This window comes from Scyliorhinus torazame, unplaced genomic scaffold, assembly GCF_047496885.1.
Source record: "Scyliorhinus torazame isolate Kashiwa2021f unplaced genomic scaffold, sScyTor2.1 scaffold_778, whole genome shotgun sequence".
Lineage (NCBI taxonomy): Eukaryota > Metazoa > Chordata > Chondrichthyes > Carcharhiniformes > Scyliorhinidae > Scyliorhinus > Scyliorhinus torazame.
This window is the reverse complement of record NW_027308505.1, coordinates 31,015-58,842: the sequence shown is the minus strand read 5'-3', so window position 1 is coordinate 58,842 and position 27,828 is coordinate 31,015. Positions and strand designations below refer to the sequence as shown.

Genomic DNA, 27,828 nt, shown 5'->3' with positions numbered 1-27,828 from the left:
CAGTGCCTCCAACCTCTCCACAGATCGTTTCTGGTGTGCCTCCTGTATCTCCGACTTCACCACCAGGCCCTGTATATCGTTTTCATTCTCTGCTGCTTTCGCCTTCACGACCCGAAGCTCCTGCTCCTGGGTCTTTTGTTCCTCTTTCAGCCCTTCAATCGCCTGTAATATCGGGGCCAACAACTCTTTCTTCATTTCCTTTTTTATCTCCTCCACGCAGCGTTTCAAAAACTCTTGTTGTTCAGGGCCCCATATGAAACTGCCACCTTCCGACGCCATCTTGGTTTCTGCTTGCCTTCCTTGCCGTTGTTCCAAAGGATCCGCTGCAATCCGGCCACTTTCCTCTCCTTTTTCCATCCGTGTCCAGGGGGAACACCCTTCTGGTTTACCGCACGGTGTTTTCAGCCGTTAAAATTGCCGTTGGGGCTCCTATCAAGAGCCCAAAAGTCCGTTTCACAGGGAGCTGCCGAAACGTGCGACTCAGCTGGTCATCACCGCACCCGGAAGTCCACTAGTTGATTGTTAATTAAAGACGTATGCACCATTTCTGTGGCAGTTGATACTGCATTCGATCATATCAGTGACTGATAAAAGAACAGTACATTTATTTTTCCATACTTCTAAAAGGGGGTTCACATTCTTTAAAATAGCAGACACATTAGTTACCGAAACACTAATGCATTCATTGCTAGTGCCGCAATATGTGGACTCACCCTTTTTGTTTTTTGTCTCCAAACGATATGATAAGTCATCATGTTGAAGGGTAGTATACCTCATGCCCATTACAGATCACAAACTGAAGATGTGACAAAAGAATAACAATAGCAAATTCTAATTATGATCATCATGCTTCAGTCTTACCACGTTCACACTGAGATCTGGGGCGGAATTCTCTGATAATTGGGCTATGTCCCCACGCCCGCGAGAAAAAAACGCGGGTGCGAATCACTCTGGACTTTCCTGGAGAAAGTCCAGAGTGATTCTCCGTTTTGCAGCTCCTCGCAGCTCCGGCCACCGATACGGGGCTGGAGTCTGCGCCTGCACTTCGGACCAGGGTTCCACGCATGTATGCGGCGGCCCCGCGGGACTTGGCCGACCGACACCACGGACCGACCCCGACAATATAGCCCCCCTCCCCCCCCTGCAATTGCGCGCGCCCGCCAGTCGGTGGCCCCCGATCGCGAGCTTGGCTGTCCTGGAGGCTGCCTCCCTACCCGGTGACGGGCCCCCCCCAACCAGGACTGAGTCCACAGTCGCCACTGCGAGTTCCCGCCGGGTGGAACCATGAGTGAACCACGCTGGCGGGAACTCGGCCAGTTGCCAGCGGAGAATCGTCGCAGGGGCCTCTTTCAATGGCTCTTGACCGGCGTCGCATTGACCGTGTGCACTGGCAGCGACTGGAGAATTGCAGGAGCGGCGTCGGACCCGATCGCGGTTCTGACGCCCATTCTCCGGCCCCGCGCCAAGCGCAATCGCGGCACGGAGAATCCTTGCCCTGGTATATGATTTCAGGCTCAGCATTTCAAATTAAGTAGTCTAATTTTTTTGAAGCTTCTCCATTACAACCACAATCTATTAAATCTATAAAATGGATGACGACCAATTGCCAATCAGTTTTACCTCACTCCCATTTTTTTTTCTTTCCATTGACTTTGTCAAATTAAATGAGTTGCTTTAAAAGTGTTAGGAGATATATGTATACTGTGATGTCGCAAGGGGCTGTGGACTGTGATAGGTGGGAAGGAGTTCACTTAGTTCAATAGCTCACACTGTTGTCCAAATACAACAGAAAGGTCTTCAGATACTCAGCAAAACAGAAAGGAAAGGAAAGCTTTCAAACTGAAACAGAACATTTGTGGAATAAAGGTGGAACCTGACAAAAGGTTGATGCCAAAGAAGATTGTTCAATAAAGTACCTTTTAATGTTAGAGCAAAACTGGAGCAGAAAATAGCTTCATTTTTTTATATAATAATGCTTGATTTTTGAAAATGTCTCCATATTAGCTCCATTTGGGAGAATTGTGTATTTGTTCTCATAAATAAAATGTTGACGCACACGTTGGGCGGTATTCTCACCCCCCCCACGCCGGGTGGGAGAATCGCCGGGGCACTGCGCGGGCGAAATTCTCCGGAAACGGCGCGATGTCCGCCGACTGGCGCCCAAAACGGCGCAAATCAGTCGGGCATTGCGCCGCCCCAAAGGTGCGGAATGCTCCGCATCTTTGGGGGCCGAGCCCCAACCTTAAGGGGCTAGGCCGACGCCGGCCGAATTTCTGCCCCGCCAGCTGGCGGAAAAGGCCTTTGATGCCCCGCCAGCTGGTGCGGAAATGACATCTCCAGGCGGCTCATGCGCGGGAGCGTTAGCAGCCGCTGACGGCATTCATGCGCAGTGGAGGGAGTCTCTTCCGCCTCCACCATGGTGGAGACCGTGGCGAAGGCGGAAGGAAAAGAGTGCCCCCACGGCACAGGCCCGCCCGCAGATCGGTGGGCCCCGATCGCGGGCCAGGCCACCGTGGGGGCAACCCCCAGGGCCAGATCGCCCTGCGCCGCCCCCAGGACCCCGGAGCCTGCCCGCGACGCCTTGCCCCGCCGGTAAGGTAGGTGGTTTAATCTACGCCAGCGGGACAGGCATTTTAGCGGCGGGACTTCGGCCCATCCGATTCCCGCCCCCGCCGAATATCCGGTGCCGGAGAATTTGGCAACCGGCAGGGGCGGGATTCACGCCAGCCCCCGGCGATCCTCCTACCCAGCGGGGGGTCGGAGAATCTCGCCCCGCGAGTCGCGCCACGCCGCCCCAACACCCGCACGCAATTCTCCCAACCCCCCGAAACCAGCGCCGTGGGAATCGCGGCGGGCCACTCGGAGAATCGCTGCAAACGGCAAGCGGCAATTCTCCGGCCCGAATGGGCCAAGCGGCCAGCGGAAAAAAAGACAGTCCCGCTGGTGCCGTTCACCCCTGGTCGCTGCCGGCGGGAACTGTGCGGGAATGCTGGGGGGGGGGGGGGGGGGCGGCCTCTGGGGGGGAGGGGGCCTCCGATGGGGTCTGGCCCGCGATCGGGGCCACAGAAATGCGGGCTGGCCTCTCTTCTCCCCCCCCCCCTCCCGCCCCCGGGCCTACCTCCTTCCGCAGCCGGCCCCAGAACCCCGGCGCCATGTTGGTGAGTGACCAGCGCGCGTAATAGGTTCCCCGCGCATACGCAGGATGGCGCGGCCCAACTGCGCATGCGCAGGAATGATCTGCCCCAACTGCGCATGCGCAGGAATGATCTGCCCCAACTGCGCATGCGCAGGAATGATCTGCCCCAACTGCGCATGCACAGGAATGAGCTGCCCCAACTGCGCATGCACGGGTTGGCGCGGCGCCGGATAGGCTGGAGCGGCGTGAACTGCGTGAGGGCCAGAATAGGTCGTGCCCGGGCCCTGTTCGCGCCGTCGTGGAACACGGCGTGGGCACTTAGTCCTGGGAGCGGAGAATCCCGCCAATTATGTTCACTTCTTAGCATTAATTCCACTGAATTTTCAATAAATTACAAGAAATATTTTCTACACCTTTCCAGTATATTCAGTCTAACTGTGTAGTTGGACAATTTATTCTATATGCTGTCCCTCCCCCCGGTATTGGCAGAAACCTCGCCTCGTGAGTTTGTATCCCATGAAAAACATTTGCTCCGCACCAAATGCCTTTACAGCATAAATTGTTTTTTTGAACTGAGTTGGGAGGCTGCTGAAAACTGTGAGGTAAGCAGAAAATGAAACATGTCCAGACTAGCCTGGAGACGTGTTACTCCCTCCTCCTCTGGTTGAGTTTGAAATGGCACTGATACCAGCTGCAGCGATTCCCGCTGCTCTGTCACCTTGTTTTTCTTCCAAGCAAAAACATTGGCAGTTAACAACAGTGAGAAGATAATGGCTTTTGTCAATGACTGGAGCGACATTCAAGGAGGTGATTCAGTCTAGCAGCTATTCGTCCCTAATATGCAAAAGTGAATCATGGATTGCTTTTGAACATTAATGTAACAATACTATTGCAGTAAAATCAAAAGAGAAAATGCTGGAAAATCTCAGCAGGTCTGGCAGCATCTGTAGGGAGAGAAAAGAGCTAACGTTTCAAGTCCAGATGACCCTTTGTCAAAGCTAGTATTGCATTACTGCTTTCAATTCAACTGACAAATATAAAGGGGAAGAAATTCATCTCGGGTGGTGGTACAAAATTGGCAGCAGGGCCTGTTGTATGCAACGGCTGATACTTAATTCCATTGAAAAGCAATGAAACTGAAAATCGGGCGCTGCATGTAACCACAGCCAATCCAATGTGTTCGACATATACCTCAAAGTATATAAAAATAAATTAAGAGTCCCAATTCATTTTTTCCAATTAAGGGACAATTTAGCGTGGCCAATCCACCTACCCTGCACATGTTTGTGTTGTGGGGTCAAAACCCGCACAGACACGGGGAGAACGTGCAAACTCCACACGGACAGAGCCGGGATCGAACCTGGGACCTCGGCGCCATAAGGCAGCAGTGCCAACCACTGTGCCACCGTGCTGCCCCTAAAGTAATCTTTTTGATCACTACTTTTAAATGATCATTTATTGTTTTCTTGATGCTTGTTGAAGGGATGGTAGGGGAGGGAATGCAAGTTTAAAACTAATAATAAAGATGCTACACCTTTGTTATATTGTACATTATTGGCTGGAGAGGCTTTAAAATAGGATGCAGTGTAGTCCTTGATGAAAAGTATTAACATTTCAGTCTGGGGCAAACAGGACAAACATTCTGAATTCTATCCTGTGCATTCAAACTTGGGGCAAGAAACCACAAGGCAGTTTGTGCAGTAGGTTATGCAACAAAAACAATCGACAACTTGTATTTATATACCGCCATTCACTTAATAAAATGGCCCAAGGTGCTTCACAGGGATATTACAAAACAAAATATTACACTGAGCAAGAAAAGGAGATATTAGGGCAAATGACAAAAATTCTTGGTCAAAGCAGTAGATTTTAAAAAGTACCTTGAGGAAGGAAAGATAGTGAATCAGAGACCTTTAGGGTGGGATTTCCAGAGTCTCGGGCAAGGCAACTGAAGGCCCAGCTAGTGACGTTGGAGCGATTAAAATTAAGGTACCCAGGAGGATTGTGGGGCTGGAGGAGATTTCTGAGATTGAGAGGGGTAAGGCCATGGATGGATTTGGAATAAGAATAAGAATTATGTAGCCTGTAATATGCTACACAGTTTTACTTTTAACAGTACATAGTAATGTATATGTATCGCCATATTGCATGAAGGGCTTAAACATTTGCTTCAAAACAAAGTCATTGATTTTTGGCAAGTTGATTGGAACTGAATGGAAGTGCATAATTTCCATGAATTCTCCGAGCGACGGGATTCTTTGGTCCGGTGGGGAGTGCACCACCACCATGGGTTTTCGGTCGGCATGTGTGGCTTCAATGGGAAATCCCATTGACAGCAGCGGGAACAGAGAATCCCGCCGCCAAGAAATACGCGGCTGGTGGATCGGCGAATTCACCACAATCTTGTCACCACATGTCCTAGCAATCCTTCACTTTACCATTATCACCCAGCCAGGGGATGAACCAAATTTCAATGAGGAGTGCAAGAAAGCATTCCAGGAGCAGCACCAGGCATACCTTAAGATAAAGTACCAACCTGGTGATGCTACTACATAAGACTAAATGCATACAAACAGTGGCAGCAGCATGATATAAATAGCACTGGGATGGCACGGTGGTGCAGTGGTTAGCACTGCTGCCTCACAGCGCTGAGGACCCGGGTTCAATCCTGGCCCCAGGTCACTGTCCATGTGGCGTTTGCACATTCTACCCATGTCTGCATGGGTTTCATCCCCATAACCCAAAGGTGTGCAGGCCAGATGGATTGGCCACGCTAAATTGCCCCTTAATTGGAAAAAGAAATAATTGGATGCTCTAAATTTCTTTTTAAATTATGTAAATAGCACTCAGTGGTTCCAAAACCAATGGCTGACTGTGTGGAGTCAGCACGTTCTCCCCATGTCTGCGGGGATTTCCTCCGGGTGCTCCGGTTTCCTCCCACAGTCCAAAGATGTGCAGGTTAGTTGGATTGGCCTTGTTAAAATTAGTGTCCGACAAGTGGAGTTATGGCGATAGATGGGAAAGTGGGCCTAGGTAGGGTGCTCTTTCAGAGGATCGGTGCAGACTCGATGGTCCGAATGGCCTCTTTCTGCCCTGTAGGGATTCTATGATTCCATGGATCAGATTAAAGCTCTAATCCTGCCATATCTAATTGTGAATGACAATGAACAATTATACATCTGACATGAGGAGAATGCTCCGTGAACAGCCCCAATCTTCAATAATGGTGGAGCCCACGAAATGAGGGCAAAAGACAAGGCCAAAGTGTTTAAAATCATCCTCAGCCAGAATATGGAGTGGATGAGTGTATGATCCATCTCGGGCTCCTGAGGCTCCTACCATAACAGATGCCAATCTTCGGCCAATTCAATTCACTCCACATGATATCAAGAAATGGGTGAGCGCATTGAATACAGCAAAGGCTTTGGGTCCCGACCATACTCCAACTTTAACACTGAAGACCTGTATTGAAGATAGACGCACTTATAGCCAAGCTGTTCAAATACATGTACAACACTGACATCTAAAATCATTCTGGTTTTGATGGAACAGAAAAAAGCCATTCAGTCCATTGAGTCTATAGATGAGCCCAGTCAGTCTCGTTCCCCCCACTTGATCCACGTGGTTCGAAAAAATTGTTCTCAAGAGCCCGTTAAATTTATTTTTTAAATCATTGGACATCTCCACTTCAACCCACGTGTAGGCAGAGTATTCCAGGTCATTCTCACTCACTGCATAAAAACGTTCTTCCTCACTTCCCCCGCATCTCTTGCTCAAAACCTTAAATCTGTCCTCTAGACCTTGTACCATCAGCTAGTGTGTGCAACTTTTGTTTGTCTGAAGTGTTAAAATCTTATACATGGGCAGCATGGTTGCACAGTGGTTATCACTGTTGCTTCACAGCGCCAGGATCCCAGGTTCGATTCCCGGCTTGGGTCACTGTCAATGCGGAGTCTGCATGTTCTCCCTGTGTCTGCGTGGGTTTACTCTGGGTGCTCCAGTTTCCTCCCACAAGTCTTGTAACGTGCTGATAGGTAATTTGGACATTCTGAATTTTCCCTCTGTGTACCCAAACAAGTGGCGGAGTGTGGCGACTAGGGGATTTTCACAGTAACTTCATTGCAGTGTTAATGCAAGCCTACTTGTGACAATAATAAAGATTATTATTACCTCTATCAAATCTCTACTCAATCTCCTTTGCTCCAAGGATTGCAAACCCAGCTTCTTCAAATCTTACATCCCCGGAACGATTTTGGTAACCCTCAACTAAAATCATAGCATTCCTACAGTGCAGAAGGAGGCCATTCGGCCCATTGAGTCTGCACCCACCCTCTGAAAGAGCACCCTACCTAGGCACATGCCCCTGCCCTATGCCCTCCAAACTCACCTAACCTTTTGAACACTAAGGAGCAATTTAGCATGGTCAATCCACCCAACGTGCACATCTTTGGACTGCTCCATCTTAATGTAGAAAATTGTCCAGATATGACCTGTCCACAAAAAGCAGGAAAAATCTAATCTGGCCAATCACCGCCCCATCACATTCAGCAGCAAATTGATGACCATTTTATCAAACAGCACTTATTCAACAATGTGTTCATCGATGCTCAGTTTGGGTTCCGCCATTACAGCATTGGTTGAAGTATGAATTCTAGATGTGAAGTGGGGTGAGAGTGAATGAAATGAAAATCGCTTATTGTCACAAGTAGGCTTCAAATGAAGTTACTGTGAAAAGCCCCTAGTCGCCACATTCCGGCACCTGTTCGGTGAGGCTGGTACGGGAATTGAACCGTGCTGCTGGCCTGCCTTAGTCTGCTTTCAAAGCCAGCGATTTAGCCCAGTGTGCTAAACCAGCCCTTGACATCAAGACAGCATTTGACTGAGTGTGACATCAAGGAGCCCGAGCAAAATTGCAATCACAGAATATCAGGGGAAAGTTCTCCACTAGCTGGAGCCAATTGCTCGCACAAAGGAAGATGATTGTTGGAGGCCAAACATCTCAGCCCCCAGATATCATTGCAGGGGTATTTCAGGGTAGAGTCATAGGCCCAACCAATCTTCAGCTGTTTTATCAATGACCTCTTTATCATAAAATCAGAAGTGGGGATATTCTCGAATGATTGCACAATGTTGGGATCCATTTGTAACTTATTAAATAATTAGCAGTCTATGCTCACATGCAGTCAGACTTGGACAGGATTAAAGATTGGTTTTATAAATAGCAAGTAACGTTCATGCCATAAGACAGTCCAAGAAGACAGAATCTAACCTTTTGACACCTCAATGGTGTTACTGTTGCTGAATCCCACACTATCAACATCTTGGGGGTCACTGTTGACCAGAAACTCAAATGGACCACCCATATTAATGCTGCGGCTACAAGAGCAGTTCAGAGACTGGGAATTCTTGACAGGCCAAAGCCTTTTTACCATTTACAAGGCAACAATTCAGGAGTGTGATGAAATATTCCTCATTTCCCTGAATGAATGCTACAGGCAAGAAGCTAGATGACATCTCGGACAAAGACGTTTGCTTGATTGGCACCCCATCCAGCACCTTAAATATTCACTCCCTGCACAGTTGCAGCAGTGTATCATCTACAAGATGCATTGCGGCAACTCACAAAGATTCTTTTGGCAACACCTTCCAAACACAGAACCTCTATCGCATTGAAGGACAAGGGCAGGACACACATGGGAATTAAACCACCTGCAAGATCCCTTCCAACTATCACATCGTCCTGACTTGGAGGTCCACGGGCTGGATTCTCCGATTTGGAGACTTAGGTCCCCACGCCAGCGTGAAAACGGTGGTGTTTTCCGCCAGGAAAACTGGCGCAAAACGGCCACCGATTCCCCGTGTTGCTGGGGGCTAGCAGCCAGGCAGTGTAGAGCACCCAGCTCGAGCTGCCGATACGCCCCAGAGAAATGCCGGGTCCGTGGCCGCACATACGCACGCTGGCGGCCTGCAGCGGCCGCACCGTGCTTCATGGGGAACGCAGCCCGCGGTCCGCCCCACCACAGTGCCCCCTACCCCGAATAATGACCTCCCTACCCGCGGATCGGCCCTCCCCAACTGTGGCGGCGCTGCACTGAGTCCGCTGCCGCCACGCTGAGGTCGCGACGGGTGAGACCACACGCAACCCACGCCGTCGGAAACTCGGCCGGTCGGGGACGGAGCATCGCTGGGCGAGCCTCGGCCAACATAAGGAGGGCGTGGTTACGGCCTGCAGCGTACTCCTAGAGTACACCGCTTTTCAGGGGGCGGAGCATCGCAAAAGTGGCGCTACCCCTGATTTCAGCATCATCGGGAATTCTCTGCCCGTCGCCGAACTCAATTTCGCCGTCAGGGATCGGAGAATCCAGCCCCACGTCTTACCTTCACCGCTGGGACACAATCCTGGAATTGTCTATTTAACAACAATTTGTCATGGTTCAAGATGGTCTACCTACTAGAGAGTAATTCAGAATAGAAAGTAACTGCTGATTTTGTCAGTAATGTCCATATACAATGAACGAAAACAAAATAGTTGTTGTTTTAATTTAACATTTGTATACAGGATTTATTAAAGAGTGGACAGATTTGGGATTAATTACTTAAATAAGAAATGAGAGATTGTGGGATATAATCACTTGTGGCAATGACCAAAGCTTGCACTCGACTTTACCACTTGTGAGTTGGTTTTCAGTCTGCTTGCAACACATAGATTAGCCACAGCAAAGATGTTTCCTAAGCGTTGAGATGTTTCTACTTGTGGGGGAGATCAAAAGTAGAGGCTGGATTTTCATGCGTCTATGGACCCCGACCAACATTCTCATCATGTGGGATTTTTATAGCCCCGGGGTAAGGGTGTGGGTAGCAAGCCTGCAATCACGGGTCAAAATCCTGAACTTCCCTCCATAACAGCATTATGGGTGTACCTATACCACATGGACTTCAGTGGTTCAATAACGCAGCTCACAATGGGGCTGGTTTAGCACACTGGGCTAAATAGCTGGCTTTTAAAGCAGGCCAGCAGCACGGTTCAATTCCCGTAACAGCCTCCCCGAACAGGCGCTGGAATGTGGCGACTCGGGGCTTTTCACAGTAACTTCATTTGAAGCCTACTTGTGACAGTAAGCAATTTTCATTTCATTTCACTTCACTTCACTACCATCTCAAGGGCAATGAGGGATGTGCAATAAATGCCGGCCTAGCCAGTGAAGCCTACATTGCTTGAATGAATAAAAAAAAAAAAATCAGCAATTGCACCCTTGCCGATTCCATTGTGGGAATCATTTAGAAACCCAGCTATTTTCACTGAGTCAGGCCCATTTTGTTAGGACTCGTCGTTCAGAGTAATTGTAAACTGTACGAGATCTGTAGTCCCAGGTAAGGAACCAAATAAAAACAGCTTGCTCTTTCATTGACTGATACTGAAATACAAAACAAAACTGTTCTTTAAACTTCAATAGTTAGATGTATTATGAGTTAGAAGTGCTATGACTGCAGTAGTTGATTTTAGGGCCTTTCCCAACAAAGGCCCATTACATTGATCAATATTATGTAAGTTTTGAGATGCATCAGAATACTTTGTCTTTGTGACAAAACCGTAGGAAAGACTGCTTGATATCTGTGTTTTGAATGCCAAGAGCTCCTTTAAAGGAAATCTGAAGGGTTTTTCTTTTTGAAGGGGATAAAAATTAAACTTCTCCTGGACTGCTTTAATTGACAGGAGGGGAAAAACAGACCATCTGGTTTTTCAGTTTCAATAGACTGCTGTTTAGATGTCACAAGACTTGTTAATATAGCTGAGCCTGTTATGAATGCTTGGTTGAGTTTCAAAAGCTCGAGAAAGCAAATAGAATGTTGCTGTTTAGTGCAAGGAGAATGGAACATAAAAATAGGGATGTTGTGCCACAGTTGTACAGGACAATGGTGAGGCAACACCTAGGGCGTGATCTACCCGAATGGGGACAGAGTCCCATTGCGCCCGAGATTAGCCGGGTGTTTCCCGGCACTTGGAGCACCGAGATACACCCTGCAATCTACACCCATCCTAGTAGATTGGGGGAACTCCCCGACGAGGCTGCACTGAGCCCTGTTTTCTGCACTGTGCTCGCCGGAACTCCTCTGTGTAACAAGAGACTGGGATGTCATTCAAAAGTGGCATTCAGATCTTTTGCATCCCCGACGTGACCCCCAATCCATTCCAAGCACCAACTCACTATTGGGGGTCCAGAGCCCTCCCGCTCTCTCCCACACCCGTGCAAGGCACACCCCGGCCCAATCACCGCCACACAGAAAAATGGTACCTTGGCACTTTGACAGTCCCAACCTGGCACCCTGGCAGTGCTCCTGCCAAATGGCAGTGCCACAGCACCCTGGCAGTTCCAAGATGGCACACAGGAGGCCTCTCGGTGCATGCCACCCCATGCACCTAGGGGCCTCCAATCTCCTGGAAGACCGCCATGAGTGCTGCTCTGTTTGGTCCCCATTTGTGGAGAGTACTGAACGGCGCTCACCCAGGGTCTCCAAGGCGAGGGAGTTAGACCCCATCCCTTTGTTAGATCTCGCAATAGTCTCACTGTAATATGCAGATTTGCCAGAAAGTGATTCCGTCCACAAGTGGGTGAGATTCACATTGCAACCGGGAGATCGCATTTGATCTCACGAGGCATGGCGAGCCAGGTAGATCCGGGAAGTGGGATCTCCCGGCTTCTCCCAGTCGCGTTGCGCTGCTCTGCTTTTCGAGTATAACGTGACTGGTAGATCCCACCCCTTGTGTTTCGGCCTCCTTATTTAAAAATGGATATAATTTGATGAAATACAGTTCAAAGAAGGGAGAGAGGGATAATCACCGGTTAAAGAGGTGTGAATTATCTCAAGCCAGGACAGTTGGTAGGATTTTGCAAGCCCAGGCCAGATGGTGGGTGGTGAATGTAATGCAACATGAATCCAAGGTCCCGGTTGAGGCCGTACTCATGTGTGCGGAACTTGGCTATAAGTTCTGCTCGGCGATTCTGCGTTGTCACGCGTCCTGAAGGCTGCCTTGGAGAATGCTTACCCGAAGATCAGAGGCTGAATGCCCTTGACCGCTGAAGTGTTCCCGAACTGGAAGGGAACATTCCTGCCTGGCGATTGTCGCGCGATGTCCGTTCATCCGTTGTCGCAGCGTCTACATGGTCTCGCCAATGTACCACGCTTCGGGACATCCTTTCCTGCAGCGTATGAGGTAGAAATGTTGGCCGAGTCACACAAGTATGTACCATGTACCTGGTGGGTGGAGCATCGTGAAAGTGGACCCGCCCCCAATTTGATCAGGAACGGATTCTTCGGCCAATCGTCGAACACGATTTCAGTGTCGGCGACTGGAGAATCCAACCCCTGGTCAGAAAACCTGGCTGTGTTTCTGGAGAGAAACACGTCGGTTTTCAGCCAGAGTCTGACTCTTTTGCCATTTTTGTTCGGAAAATTCCACCCATGTTCTTTGAATTGAGTGTGACAGTGCAGACAGTCATGCTATTTTCCTTTTTGCCTCTAATAATAGCACCAAGCACACTATAGAGAGGGTTAGATTCAGTTTAGGGTTAACACTATTCCAACAAAGTGGTTGAATTCCTGATGTGGGTATTTCATACTGCACCAGTGATTACATTTCACACATCTTCTAATCTGTCTTGAAGAATTTACTAGGTTAATGCAAGGATGTGATCAATTTTGTGCTGGAGCCTCAGGTTCATTGGAAAATGGATTTTGTATCACATGACACGAGGACATTGGCCCAAAATATTGATACTTTTATATTTCATGGAGCGATTGTTGAAATGTGTGCAGCTTAATTATACATTAATGCAAATGTTTTCTGAATCAGGTAGCACGACGGTGGGGAATCCAGAAAAATCGTCCTGCTATGAACTACGACAAGCTGAGCCGTTCACTGCGCTATTACTACGAGAAGGGCATCATGCAAAAAGTAAGCAACAAGCATGAGTCACCTTACTGCTAATCTCTTGAAATACTAGCTGAATAACATCCAAATAACAACTACAGGTATACGGTATGCTCACTGAAGAGAGAGGAAAAAATCCTTGCTTCCCAACTTATTTCAGTGCCATAAAATTGAATAACATTGCTTTTCTTGGAGCAAGAAAGCTCTACCTTTGCATTGTTTCAACCTTCAGGACTTACACCTCTGGTAACTGGCTCTAAAAATGCTTCACCTGAGCACGGATTGCTTCTTTATTCATTCTGGATTCACCGATAGTTTAGCTAGTTGGTAGCTGCCTCATACAGAACAGAGGAGTCCAGTGTTTTTTTCTATTAGATGATTGCTGAGATAGCTGATGTACCAGAAGGAAATTGGTCAAATTTTCCTTTCCTGATATTTTATTTGGTTATTTCTGCTGCAAATGTGCATTTTGGAAATCAGATGAAGAGTCAACAGTGATCTCCTCACAAATAACCTGCCAACACCCGTTGTGCTCTTTGCCCCTTCCAAAGTTCCAGGGTTGGTGCGTTTGCACATTTTAGGTGAGCAAGCTTGCCATTTTCAGCCCTTCCTAGGGTGCCTGCCTCAATGAAAATTAGCAAAGTTGCTTTTGCACCTTAACACAGCGTAAACGCGATGACTGCTAGTTGATAACCAACAGAACCAGCTTTTAGGTTTCATTTAAAATTTGTCACCTGCTGATGGGTGCCTCTGGCAGATAAAGTTACATGTCAAAAACAGACTATCCTTGCACACCTTTTATATCTATTAAAATTGATCTGTATAGAGAAGTAAAAAGGATGCTTATTAAAACAGTACTGTCTGAACCGTCACTCCATCGAGAATAAATATTTCTGATTTTATAAAATAGAGTATTGTTGGAAAACTATTTTAAGTGTGATAATTTGAAGGCAAGTGTCTGTCTGTAATTTATCAAATAAGATGTAAGCTGAGGCTTTTAAAACACTGAACCATCTCCTGTGCAAATAATCATCAGTGCTGTACTTAGATTTAGTAGTGACATATGAGGCAGATTTTGTTCACAGTGTAACGCAGCATGACTGTTACTCTAATAGTGATTAATATGATCGAATTCAAAGCAGTGTCTGAAAGGGAGAAATGTAAAATTGCTGCTGAGAGTCTAGGTTTGGATAAGGCTAACTTCAGTGAGAAGAGACACAGATTGTCCACGTTAAACTAGGCAAATCTGTTAATGCGTCAACCCACAGAAGATTAGCTGGAGGTGTCAGAAAATAACTCAATGTGACACAGAATCAGTTTATGCCCCAAAAGGACAAAAGCTTTTCTTGACAAAAATCGACAACCATGGACATTTAACGAGGTAATAAACAACATACAACAAAAAAAGCAAACATACAAAATTGCACAGCACAGATCCTGACGAATGGAATAGACACAAAGAACAAGTGACAAGTCAGATGGAAAAGCCACCAAAAGGAAGTATGAGAATAAACTTGCAAGAGATAGCAAAAGGGCAGGATTTTGCTGCTTCAGGACCTCTACGTCAGGAACCAATGGGAAGCACACTTGCTAGTAATGAGATCCACGACACTGTTCCGGGAGGTGGCTTCAAAATCAGCTGTCTGCGAGCTTACTCTCGACGCTGCAGGATCAGGCGCACGGCCAGCAGCTCTGAAGCCTCGACAGCCCCAAAGGGAGAGGTGGGTGCTGCTGAGGCAGGTTGGGGAGCAAGACGGTGCCTCAACATGGAGATGCTCCCAGAGGCATGGATGAAAATCAAAAATCACAAGCTGTAAAATTGTAATGTTTCTATTGCTCTTAATTCTAAGTCTGCTTGTAAATCAGATTTGAATTAGCTCACTTTAATTTACTTTTGTTTGTGCGTGACTTACCTAATTAATGTTAGGTATTTGGATAGCAATTTCAGAAAATGTTACTGAAAAGATATACTTATCAAACTTTTGGACAATGACTTGGACAACTTCAGCTAGTTGCACATATCTGTTTGAAGTGTTGGTCACTTCCATCCTCAGGTCTCTGATCTTCAATTTTAATAATAATAATTCACTTGTGGTAATTAATACTGACGAGTTTTCAATTCTTGGCCAGTAACAAACCTTACAAGGTCCCGTTTTTACCCTTTTCAGTAACCATCATGTCATGTTAGGTTGGTCATCTGTTAGCTTATTCTGTTAGCCAATCCAGCTGTTGATAGGTTACATTAATTGGACTTTAATTACATATTTGATCAATAACAGCTCAGTTAAAAAATAAACCCATGGAAGGCAATTGCTTCCTTACTAATCTTAATCAGATTGTGAACAATGAGCTTTATTCTTGAGCCAGGGTATGGTATGCTGTATCTTATCAAAAGTTAGGAAGGTTTCTTTGAACAGTTTCTGCTAACTGCATTTTCTAGAAACATTCAAGTTTATCGAGTATTTGAAACAAAATCCAGTCTTTCGATTATAGTTATTAGTTACTTCAGCTCACTAATTATAACTTAATCATGTTTCATTACTTTATAATCACCTGTTTCATGACTGGCTTTGAACACAAAATCAATACCTCGTTAATTCAGAATACGAAGTCCAGCATGTTGAATGGCTGCAGGAACCATGTTAAAGTGGCTTCCTTGACAGTGTTGCTTATTACAGTGAATGCAGTATTAAAGTGATTGATTTTAAGACTAAATTTGACAGTCCAAACCTACCTGCAGGCCGAAACTGGTAAACCCTTCAGATTAGAGGGAATTCCCCTGCGGGGAAATCTTTTGGGCTGCAAGTGTGGACTTTCCTGCCTTCAGCCTGTCAGGAGGATATGGAGCCGCTGGCTCCTATGTCTCAACCTGCTGCATTTAGCCTGCCTCTAGTTAATCTGGTCGCCTCCGCACACGATGAAGCCAAATGCCAGCAAGGCTGCAGAATCACTCTTATTGGGACCTTAGCCAGTTTAATTTGCTTCCTGCATCCATAGAATTACCAACCGATTTATATTCCTAGCCATCCCTTGAAAGGTTTCCTGGTGGCGGGAATGCACCTGGGAGCCAGCCTGGCCTCGCTGTCTCCTAGTTCACATCCCTCATTGGTAGCCGGGCGGCACGGTAGCACAGTGGTTAGCACGGTCGCTTCACAGCTCCAGGGTCCCCGGTTCGATTCACGGCTTGGGTCACTGACTGTGTGGAGTCTGCACGTTTTCCCTGTGTCTACGTGGGCTTCCTCCGGGTGCTCCGGTTTCCTCCCACAATCCAAAGATTTTTTAAAAAAAATAAATTTAGAGTACTCAATTCATTTTCTCCAATTAAGGGATAATTTAGCGTGGCCAATCTACCTAGCTTGCACATTTTTGGGTTGTAGGAGTGAAACCCACGCAAACACGGTGAGAATGTGCAAACTCCACACGGAGCCGTGATTGAATCTGGGATTTCGGCGCCGTGAGGCCGCACTGCTAACCCACTGCGCCATCGTGCCCCCCTTAAAGATGTGCAGGTTAAGTGGATTGGCCATGCTAAATTCCCCTTAGTGTCCAAAAATAAAGGTTAGGTGGGGTTACTGGGTTATGGAAATAGGGTGGAGGTTTGGGCTTAAGTAGGATGCTCTTTCCAAGGGCTGGTGCAGACTCGATGGGCCGAATGGCCTGCTTCTGCACTGTAAATTCTATTCTATGATCCTGTTTCCAAGACCGTCTCCGTGGGAGTGGGGCAATTCTGTCCATTATGTTTGAACAGATATGCATAGAAGCACTGCAGTGCAGTCAATACAAGAGACTTGCAAACGCTCCACAGGCATGTTGTGTAATAATTAATTCAACTTATTTTCATATGTGCTATAATAGGAAAGCTCAGAAATACTTATAATAGTATGGTTAAGCGGGTTAGACTCCAGATGATTGTTGAGCAATAATTTTTGATACTTCAAATAGTGGGAATGAGGTATTGACTCAAAATCTATGCCCGTCATTCTTCTGTTTAACAGAATTAGATCCCATAGCAATCAATAAGCAAAATATTGGCCAGCATTCTCCAGCTGTTTGCTGACGATGAGATTCTCTGGTCCCATCGGCTGCACACCCCACCCGCGGGTTTCCCGGTGGCGTGAGGTGGCTTTAATGAGAATTCCCATTGACAGCGCCGGGAGCAGAGGATCTCGCCGCCAGCAAACGCCACCTCCTTCTGTCGTGAAATACATGGCTGGGCGGCTGGAGAGTCTCATCCGTTGATTTTAAATAAAGAATAGTTTAATGGTTACCTTTTTGTTGCTTGTGAAGTGAGTGGTGTCAATGTTGGACAATAACACTTTAATGACTACTGTCAGCAGAAAACTTTTGCACTTCGAGTTTACTGTTACTTAACTACTCTCTTTAATGATGGCTTTATATAAAGCGCTAGACAATAATTCTTTCCAGCATACTCATTTTCTAAATAAACTGTCCTGGCATCTTGGGTAATGCTCACTCTTAATTCCCAATTTAATGTCAATCGACCTGAAGTGTGGTGATCCTCAGGTTAAATCACCATCAGTCAACTCTCCCCCTCAAAGGGGAAAGCGGTCTATGGTCATCTGGTTCTGCAGTGACTTTACTATTACTGGGCGTCATTCTCCGACCCCCCGCCGGGTCGGAGAATGGCCGTTGGCCGCCGTGAATCCTGCCCCCGCCGAAGTCTCCGCTCCCGGAGATTGGGCGGGGGCGGGAATCCGGCCGCGCCGGTTGGCGGGACCCCCCCGCTGGATTCTCCGGCCTGGATGGGCCGAAGTCCCGCCCAGGAATTGCCTGTCCCGCCGACGTAAATCAAACCTGGTATTTACCGGCGGGACCAGGCGGCGTGGGCGGGGTCCTGGGGGGGGGGCGCGGGGCGATCTGACCCCGGGGGGTGCCCCCACGGTGGCCTGGCCCGCGATCAGGGCCCACCGATCCGCGGGCGGGCCTGTGCCGTGGGGGCAATCTTTCCCTTCCGCCTCCGCCACGGCCTCCACCGTGGCGGAGGCGGAAGAGACTCTCCCCACTGCGCATGCGCGGGAAACTGACAGCGGCCGCTGACGCTTCCGCGCATGCGCCGCATTTCCGCGCCAGCTGGCGGGGAAACAAACGCCATTTCCGCCAGCTGCCGGGGCAGAAATCCCTCCGGCGTCGGCCTAGCCCCTCAATGTTGGGGCTAGGCCGCCAAAGATGCGGAGCCTTCCGCACTTTTGGGCCGGCGCGATGCCCGTCTGATTGGCGCCGGCTTTGGCGCCAGTCGGTGGACATGCCGCCATTGGGGGAGAATTTCGCCCACTGTGCCTACTATTAACTGTTCAAGCTTATTCACTTAAGGGGCGAAATTCTCCGTTATCGGCGGAAAGTCCGCCGATCGGCGCAAAAAACGGCGCAAATCCGACTTGCGTCACGTCGGAAAAATGGGTCGATAGTCTCCGGCCCAAAATGGGCTAGCAGCGACGTAACGGGATCCGCGCTTGCGCAGTGGTTCACGCCGTGCAGCGTCATACGCGCTGCACGGCGTGACGGCTCATAAGGCCACGCTGCTCCCCCCCACCCGACCGCAACACCCGACCGCAACACCCGACTGGATGGCTGGCCGTCGCTCAGCCCCGAGGTTCGAGTCACGCGATGTGGAGGCGCTCCTGGACGCGGTGGAGCAGAGGAGGGACGCCCTGTATCCCGGGCACGGCCGCAGAGTTGCCCCACGCCACAGCCGGCGTCTGTGGAGGGAAGTGGCAGAGGCCGTCACCGCTGTGGCCCTGACACCACGGACAGGCACCCAGTGCCACAAGAAGGTGAACGACCTCGTCAGAGCAGGCAGGGTGAGCCTCCCCATATCCCCCCCTCCCCCATATCCCCCCTCCCCCATATCCCCCCTCCCCTATATCCCCCCCTCCCCTATATCCCCCCCTCCCCTATATCCCCCCCTCCCCCATATCCCCCCTCTCCCATATCCCCCCTCTCCCATATCCCCCCTCTCCCATATCCCCTCTCCCCCATATCCCCCCTCCCCCATATCCCCCCTCCCCCATATCCCCCCTCCCCCATATCCCCCCTCTCCCATATCCCCCCTCTCCCATATCCCCCCTCCCCCATATCCCCCCTCCCCCATATCCCCCCTCCCCCATATCCCCCCCTCCCCCATATCCCCCCTCCCCCATATCCCCCCCTCCCCCATATCCCCCCCTCCCCCATATCCCCCCCTCCCCCATATCCCCCATATCCCCCCTCCCCCATATCCCCCCTCCCCCATATCCCCCCTCCCCCATATCCCCAAGTGAATATAGCCCTAACCTTAACCTCTGCAATGCACGCGCAACCGATGGCGTGCATTCATATACCTGCCTAACAGTGTTGCCTTTTACCCCTGCCACCCACCCCCCCCCCCCACAGGAGAAGCGCGCACACAACAATAGGGAGCATGTGAGGACTGGAGGAGGCCCCGCTGATGACAGGCCACTGACCGTACATGAAGAAAGGGCCCTGGAACTGGCTGGTGGACCTGAGGACCGGGAGGTTGCTGATGCAGAGGTCGGGGGCGTAGTAGCAAGTGAGCCACCGACAGCCCGACCCCATATCTCCCCTCCCCTATATCCCCCTCCCCCGTATCACCTGATCACTGCCTGATGTCTAACCATGCATGCTTCATTGTGTATCGCAGGACCAAACGTCCAGGCACCCATCCCCGCAGATGCAGACCGCCCGCAGGATGCCCCTCGGAGACCACAGGAGACGGAGAGACCCGGACCCTCCAGCATGCGACGCCCGCAGGATGCCCCTCGGAGACCACAGGAGACGGAGAGACCCGGACCCTCCAGCATGCGACGCCCGCAGGATGCCCCTCGGAGACCACAGGAGACGGAGAGACCCGCACCCTCCAGCATGCGACGCCCGCAGGATGCCCCTCGGAGACCACGGGAGACGGAGAGACCCGCACCCTCCAGCATGCGACGCCCGCAGGATGCCCCTCGGAGACCACGGGAGACGGAGAGACCCGGACCCTCCAGCATGCGACGCCCGCAGGATGCCCCTCGGAGACCACGGGAGACGGAGAGACCCGGACCCTCCAGCATGCGACGCCCGCAGGATGCCCCTCACACACCACGGGAGACGGAGAGACCCGGACCCTCCAGCATGCGACGCCCGCAGGATGCCCCTCGGAGACCACAGGAGACGGAGAGACCTGGAGCAACAGGGAGACGACACCCCCGTCACGTGCGGGAGCGACCACCCAGCGATGAGGGGGGCAGCCACAGGCCCCCGTCACATCCGAGCCAGGACACCACTACCCAGGGCACCACTACCCAGGACACCAATACCCAGGACACCACTACCCAGGACACCCCTACCCGGGACAGCACTACCCAGGACACCCCTACCCGGGACAGCACTACCCAGGAAGATGAAATACCGGACAGTGAGTCAGAGTGGATGGGTGGAGACGAACCCCCACCCCAAAGTGCCATGGACTCAGAGTGGGACGAAGAGCACGACACAACGCCACTGCTGTCACCAACACCCTCCACCATCGCAGAAACACTCACCACGGTTGGGCACTTTAGTGATGAGGCGTCTGGTACACTCACTGGTGCGCACAACACAGCCGTCCTGGTACAGCAGGTGGAGGTAGGAGCAGCAGAGGGACCGGGCGGTCGGAGGGCAGCCCAGGCCAAGCGAACATCTGCCGCCCAGTGATGGATCCCGGGTTCCTGCAGTTACCACACCCACACATAGATCCGATGCAACCACCGACCCGGAGACGAGCGAAGAGGGTGACGGGCGGCTTGCGGCGGCTGCGGTCGCAGGTGGAGGAGTCCACCCGCGTCCAGGAGCTGGGAGTGGTGCCGGTCATGCGTGCCACCCAGGCTGACACCGCACGGGTGGCGTCCGCGGTGGAGGCAATGGTTGCGACGGTGTCAGACATGGGGAACGGTTTGCGAGGCCTGGGGCCTTCCGTGCAGGCGGCGTCTGTGGCGCAGGAAATGGCTGCCCTCTCACAGGAGACCATGAGCCAGTGCCAGCGCCAGATGGCAGAGGCGCTCAACGCCATAGTCCAGTCTCTGCAGGCCATGGCCCAGTCTCAGCAGGCCATCGCTGAGGGCATAGGCGCCAGTGGCCATGTGCGAGCCGGCGTCGCACTGTCACAGACAGGGTTTGCCAACACCCTGGGCTCCATGGCTGCAAACCTGCAGACCCCTGTCGATACCAGCACGGGCCTCCAGGACTGGCAGCGCCAGATGTCGGGGGGGCGTCGGATGGCCAGTCCGTTCGCATCCCCCACCCATGTAGAGGCCTGGGGGCCATCGGGCACCCCGAGGGAGGAGGAGGTGGTGTGGTCCGTCCCGGCTCCCTCTGTAGGGGAGGTCCCGGTACACCGCGACACCTCGGACTCCCCCCCTTCCGTCCCAGGTGCATCGGGTGGGCAACGGGCAGGACAGGCTGGCAGCTCGCCATCCCAGTCGCCCGGGCCGCAGCCTGGCCCATCTAGGCCAGGACGCCCCAGGAAACGGCCGCCAAAGGGATCCAGTGTCAGAGGGCAGGAATCACAGGAGTCCACCTCCAGTTCTGCTGTACCGTCTGGGGAACCACGTAGACGTAGTCAAAGGGCCCGTAAGGCCAAACAATTAGACACTGAGTAAGTTGGCACGGGTGCAGGGCACAGATGAGTTTTAGGGGCTAGGGCACGTGCATGAACTCCTTTGGTTATTAAAGTCAATGTTACACCTACCGAAGCTGCCTTTGTGCTCTGTCCAAAGTGTGCGGGGGTGTCATGTACGTTGAGCGCAAGTGTGTGTGTGAGGGGTGGTCTTACCTCAGCCCTAGGTGAGTCTGCCCCCTTCCCCCTGGGCCGCCATCAACATCCCCCGGGCAGAGGACGGGACCGTGCGCTGCAGTGTCACAGCCGCATGCAGGGATGGTCCGGGTGGATGGTGGTACTGTGGCCATGGGTCAGACATAGTCCAACGATGTAGAGCCAGGAGCTCATCGCAGGGCGGGTTGTCATCATCCTCCATGGCCTGCGATAGACACGCGTCCACCCGCAACTGTGTGAGCCCGGCCCGTTGTGCCGCAGGTGGATCGGCAATGGGGGGGGGTGGTGTGCATGCGGGTGGGGTGGGTGGGGTTGGGGAGGGGGGTGAGGGTGCTGGATGGGTGGGGGGTGTGGGTGGTCGGCTGTTGCCATGGTGTGCGGTCTGTGGCCATACTACCCGATTCCCACGCCCATCTAGTCAGTGAAGCGGGCGTCTATCAGTCTGTCCCGTGCCCGCTGGGCCAGCCGGTAACGGTGGACAGCCACCCGCCTGTGTCTACCCTGTCTGCCCTGACCATTGCCCCCATCCCCCCCATCTGGGGAGGACTGGGCCTCTTCCTGCTGCTCCTCCACTCCGCCCTCCTCTGCCTGTGGCACATCGCCCCTCTGCTGGGCTATGTTGTGCAGGACGCAGCACACCACAATGATGCGGCCGACCCTATCTGACCGATACTGGAGGGCGCCCCCAGAGAGGTCCAGGCACCTGAAACGCATCTTCAGCACGCCAAAGCACCTCTCGATCACTCCCCTTGTCGCTACATGGGCATCATTGTAGCGGTTCTCCGCCTCATTGCGTGGCCTCCGTATAGGCGTCATCAGCCACGATCGCAATGGGTAGCCCCTGTCGCCCAGCAACCAGCCCCTCAGCCGGGGATGGCGTCCTTTGTACATGCCGGGGATGGATGACCGCGACAACACGAATGAGTCGTGTACACTGCCTGGGTGACGGGCGTAGACGTGCAGGATCATCATGCGGTGGTCGCAGACCACCTGTACGTTCATCGAATAGGCCCCCTTCCTATTAGTGAACACGGCCCTGTTATCTGCAGGTGGCCGCACGGCGACGTGCATCCCATCGATCGCGCCCTGGACCATGGGGAACCCGGCCACGGCAGAGAAGCCCATGGCCCGGGCATCTTGGCTGGCCCGGTCCACGGGGAAGCGGATGTAGCGGTGCGCCATGGCATATAGGGCATCTGTTACTGCCCGGATGCACCGGTGCACCGAAGTCTGCGATATGCCCGACAGGTCCCCACTCGGTGCCTGGAATGACCCCGTTGCATAAAAGTTCAGGGCCACCGTAACCTTGACGGATACGGGGAGAAGGTGTCCCCCGCCAGTGCCACGCGGTGACAGGTGTGCCAGCAGGTGGCAGATGTGTGCCACGGTTTCCCGGCTCATCCGGAGTCTCCTCCTGCATTCCCGGTCTGTGAGGTCCTGGTATGACTGCCGGGGCCGGTACACACGGGGCGCCCTCGGGTGCCTCCGTTGCCGTGGGGCCGCGATGTCCTCCTCCCCCTCCTCGTCCTGTCGGTCAGGTGTCCCTCCAGCCTGGGCGGCTGCCGCCTGCCCCTCTGCGGCAGCCTGCGCCGCCTCTCTGGCATGCTCCTCCTCCTCCTCCTCCTCCTCCTCCTCATCCAGGGCAACATAGACATGAGCGGCTGCCACCACGGCGGCCAACATCGCTGGATGATCTGAAAACATGACGGCCTGGTGGGGGGGGAGGGGAACGACGACATGTCATCATTGCCCATATCCCCTCCTCCCCCCAGCCAGGTGGCATGGACCGCATGGGTCCAACTGTTGGAGGCTGGCACCTGGCCAGGTGGACCAACTCACTTGCCCTCCCACCCCCCTCCTCGGCACGGACCCCCCCCAACCTCCACCCCGGCACGGACCCCCCCCCAACCTCCACCCCGGCACGGACCCCCCCCAACCTCCACCCCAGCACGGACCCCCCCCCAACTGGCGTGAGCCTGGAGCACCGGGTCACGCCGATGAAAAGGAGGTTTGATTCACGTCGACGTGAACGGTCATCACGTCGACGGGACTTCGGCCCATCCGGAAGGGAGAATATCGGCAGGCCGAAAATCGGCTGCCTTGCGCAGACCCGTGACATTCCGCGGCAGCGGCGCCATTAACGCCCCGCCGACTTTTCTCCCTTCGGAGACTTCGGCGGGGGCGGGATTCACGGCGGCCAACGGCCATTCTCCGACCCTCTGGGGGGTCGGAGAATGACGCCCAAGGGGTGGGATTCTCCGACCCCCCGCCGGGCTGGAGAATCGCTGGGGGGGGGGGGGGGGGGCGGCGGAGTGAATCCCGCCCCCCGCCGGCTGCCGAATTCTCCGGTGCTGGGGTTTTGGCGGGGGTGGGAATCGCGCCGGTCGGCGGCCACTGGCAGCGGCCCCCATTTTATGCCGGCCCCGCCGGCATTAGACCTGGTACTTACCGGCGGGAACTGGCTCTGCGGGTATCCTTGGGGGGGGGGGGGATGTGGCCCCGCGGGGTTCCCCCACGGTGGCCTGACCCGCGATCGGGGCCCACGATCCGCGGGTGGGCCTGTGCCATGGGGGCACTCATTCCCTCTGCACCGGCTGCAGTGGACCTCCGCCATGGCCGGAGCGGAGACGAACCCCTCTGCATGCGCTGGGATGATGCCAGCACACGCTGGCGCTCCCGCGTATGCGCCAACTCGCGCCGGCCGGCGGAGGCCCTTCGGCGCGGCGCCAAGCCCCTTCCGTGTCAGTTGGCGCGCCGCGAACCCCACAGGTGCCGGCCTAGCCCCTGAAGGTGCAGAGGATTCCGCACCTTCCAGGCGGCCCGATGCCGGAGTGGTTCACGCCACTCCTCGGCATCGGGGTCGCCCGCCCCGCCGGGTAGGGGAGAATCCCGCCCAAGATCTTTACAGCAAGCAAGAAGATCTCTAACCTATCACTCAGAAACCGTCAAAAGCGGAAGGACAGTTATCTTCTACTCTCAAAACTCAATCCTTGGAAAATTCATTTTTGGTTAAATTACAGCTGTATTTTCCCAATTAGAATCCAGTGGTAGAAAACTAGCAATCTATAGTATTTCTTTGGAGTCAATCAATGCTACTCCCAGTGGTTGCACTCACTGAGCCTTGGTCAGATAAAGATCTCTACTGTTACAATCTCCATAGAGACTGATAACTGTCTTTAAAAAAACATTCGAACTTCTAGTCAATAGCTGAAAGAATGTCACTTTTAAAAACTCAAAACTTTTACTGCAACAAATGACTTAAAGCACGACTGTCTTATTTTTGGAGGCAACTTATACTTTAAAATACAGAGATGAACCTCCCCCTTTTAATACCTAATGCACATCACACTCTCCATGGAATTACAGTCCATTTAGCAAATAGTACACAGCTGCTCCCAGCTTCCAATCGGTTTCTTTGTAGCTATTTTGATGTGTAATAACTTCAAGTGACGATCGCCTAGTGCTTTCCTCAGTTTTTGGAGAGTTTCCTAAATCTACCGTGAGCAGTAAAGCTTTACCCGACGATTCTGGTTTAGCCGGGGCTGGTTTAGCTCACTGGGCTAAATCACTGGCTTTTAAAGCAGACCAAGGTAGGCCAGCAGCACGGTTCAATTCCCGTACCAGCCTTCCCGAACAGGCGCCGGAATGTGGCGACTAGGGGCTTTTCACAGTAACTTCATTGAAGCCTACTCGTGACAATAAGCAATTTTCATTTCATTTCATTTTCTTCTTCCCCCTGACCATGCCTCAATTCGTTTTCCAGAATACCACATCCAACTATGGTACCTAACAAAGGTAAAACAGCCTCTTCTCTCCTCTGACCACACAAAATTGGTGTCTATCTGGTATTCATTGATTTGTAGGGAAGCCTGTAACCTGATGTTAGGGCAGCAAGGTAGCACAAGTGGATAGCACTGTGGCTTCACAGCGCCAGGGTCCCAGGTTCGATTCCCGGCTTGGGTCACTGTCTGTGAGGAGTCTGCACATTCTCCCCGTGTCTGCGTGGGTTTCCTCGGGTGCTCCGGTTTCCTCCCACAGTCCAAAGATGTGCAGGTTAGGTGGATTGGCCATGATAAATTGCCCTTAGTGTCGAAAAAAGGTTAAGAGGGGTTATTGGGTTATGGGGATAGGGTGGAAGTGAGGGCTTATGTGGGTCGGTGCAGACTCAATGGGCCGAATGGACTCCTTCTGCACTGTATGTTCTATGTTAATCTATGTCTATGATCTCAAAAATGGCTTCCTCTGTGCTCCTCCCCATGGCAGCAGGAAACACATCAGCCTTGTGTGTAAGAATAAAAGCTAATTAACTATCACTGAAAACCCAACTCTCTTTCATTTTGTTCAACTACTTATAATCCAGTTTTTGTGGGACTTTGGAGATGCAGCCTCCACAGTCAATACACAGACTGTTGCCATTGTCTCCGAACATAGATGATTTGGAGTTGGGGACCAAGTGCAATGTGTCCAAGTTTGCAGACGACACTAAGATGTGTGGTAAAGCAAAATGTGCAGAGGATACTGGAAGTATGCAGAGGGATTTTGATAGTTTAAGTGACTGGGCTAGAGTCTGGAGATGGAATACAATGTTGACAAATGTGAGGTTATCCATTTTGGTAGGAATAACATCAAAAGGGATTATTATTTAAATGATAAAATATTAAAACATGCTGATGTGCAGAGGGACCTGGGTGTGTTAGTGCATGAGTCGCAAAAAGTTGGTTTACAGGTGCAACAGGTGATTAAGAAGGCGAATGGCGTTTTGTCCTTCATTGCTAGAGGGAGGGAGTTTAAGACTAGGTAGGTTATGCTGCAACTGTATAAGGTGTTAGTGAGGCCACACCTGGAGAATTATGTTCAGTTTTGGTCTCCTTACCTGAGAAAGGAGGTACTGGCACTGGAGGGTGTGCAGAGGAGATTCACGAGGTTAATCCCAGACCTGAGGGTTTGGATTACGAGGAGAGGTTGAGTAGACTGGGACAGTACTCGTTGGAATTTAGAAGGATGTGGGGGGATCTTATAGAAACATATCAAATAATGAAGGGATATATAGGATAGATGCGGGCAGGTTGTTTCCACTGGCGGGTGAAAGCAGAACTAGGGGGCATAGCCTCAAAATAAGGGGAAGTAGATTTAGGACTGACCTTTGGAGGAACTTCTTCACCCAAAGGGTTGTGAATCTATGGAATTCCCTGCCCAGTGAAGCAGTTGAGGCTCATTCATTAAATGTATTCAAGGTAAAGATAGATAGTTTTTTGAAGGATAAAGGAATAAAGAGTTATGGTGTTCGGGCAGGAAAGTGGAACTGAGTCCACAAAGATCAACCATGATCTCATTGAATGGCGGAGCAAGCTCGAAGGGCCAGATAGCCTACTCCTGCTCCTAGTTCTGATGTTCTTATGTAAGCACTCTTCTCAGTAAAACGATCTATACTTTCCTTTGATTCCTAACAATCAGGCACTCAGGCTTAGTATCAGGCAAACTTCAGAACAGGCCCTTTTGTTTGACCTAAATTTAAAGACTAGTCCCAAACCATAACACTCTCTTAAAAACCCACATTTGTAACACTGCAGAAAAAAATCACAATTAGCCTGTTAGTACCTCTAATGAATTAGCATTTTGGTACTCTGTAGATGAGCGTAATATTTAATAGTGAAAGTTCCTACCTTATTTTCCATTCCTTTTAAATAAATAGATAGGATTACATCTGTTATTTGGAGTTGATCTCCACTGTATATTTACAGGTTCTTCAGTCAGGTTATACAGTAAAGAAACAATCCAGATCATTAACATTACTAGTTTGTCACATTAATGCGGTCACTAATGAAAAGCTCTAATAATTCCGCAGAAAAAACAACTTATCTGTAACATTTTTCTCTTGTGTTTGAAGTTATTTTTTAACCTTTTAATATTAAAGTTTCAAATTCTTGGGGCAGAATTTTCCAGCCTTTCACA

At 51.2% G+C, this 27,828-nt stretch overlaps 1 protein-coding gene across 1 annotated transcript in view; it reads left to right on the top strand.

Moving 5' to 3' along the window:
• LOC140406659 (ETS translocation variant 1) overlaps positions 1–27,828 on the top strand; it is a 52,811-nt gene that overhangs the window by 19,290 nt on the left and 5,693 nt on the right. The window contains exon 3 of the mRNA XM_072494663.1: positions 12,990–13,091. Coding sequence (XP_072350764.1) covers positions 12,990–13,091 — 102 coding nt within the window. The remainder of the gene's footprint in view (positions 1–12,989; positions 13,092–27,828) is intronic.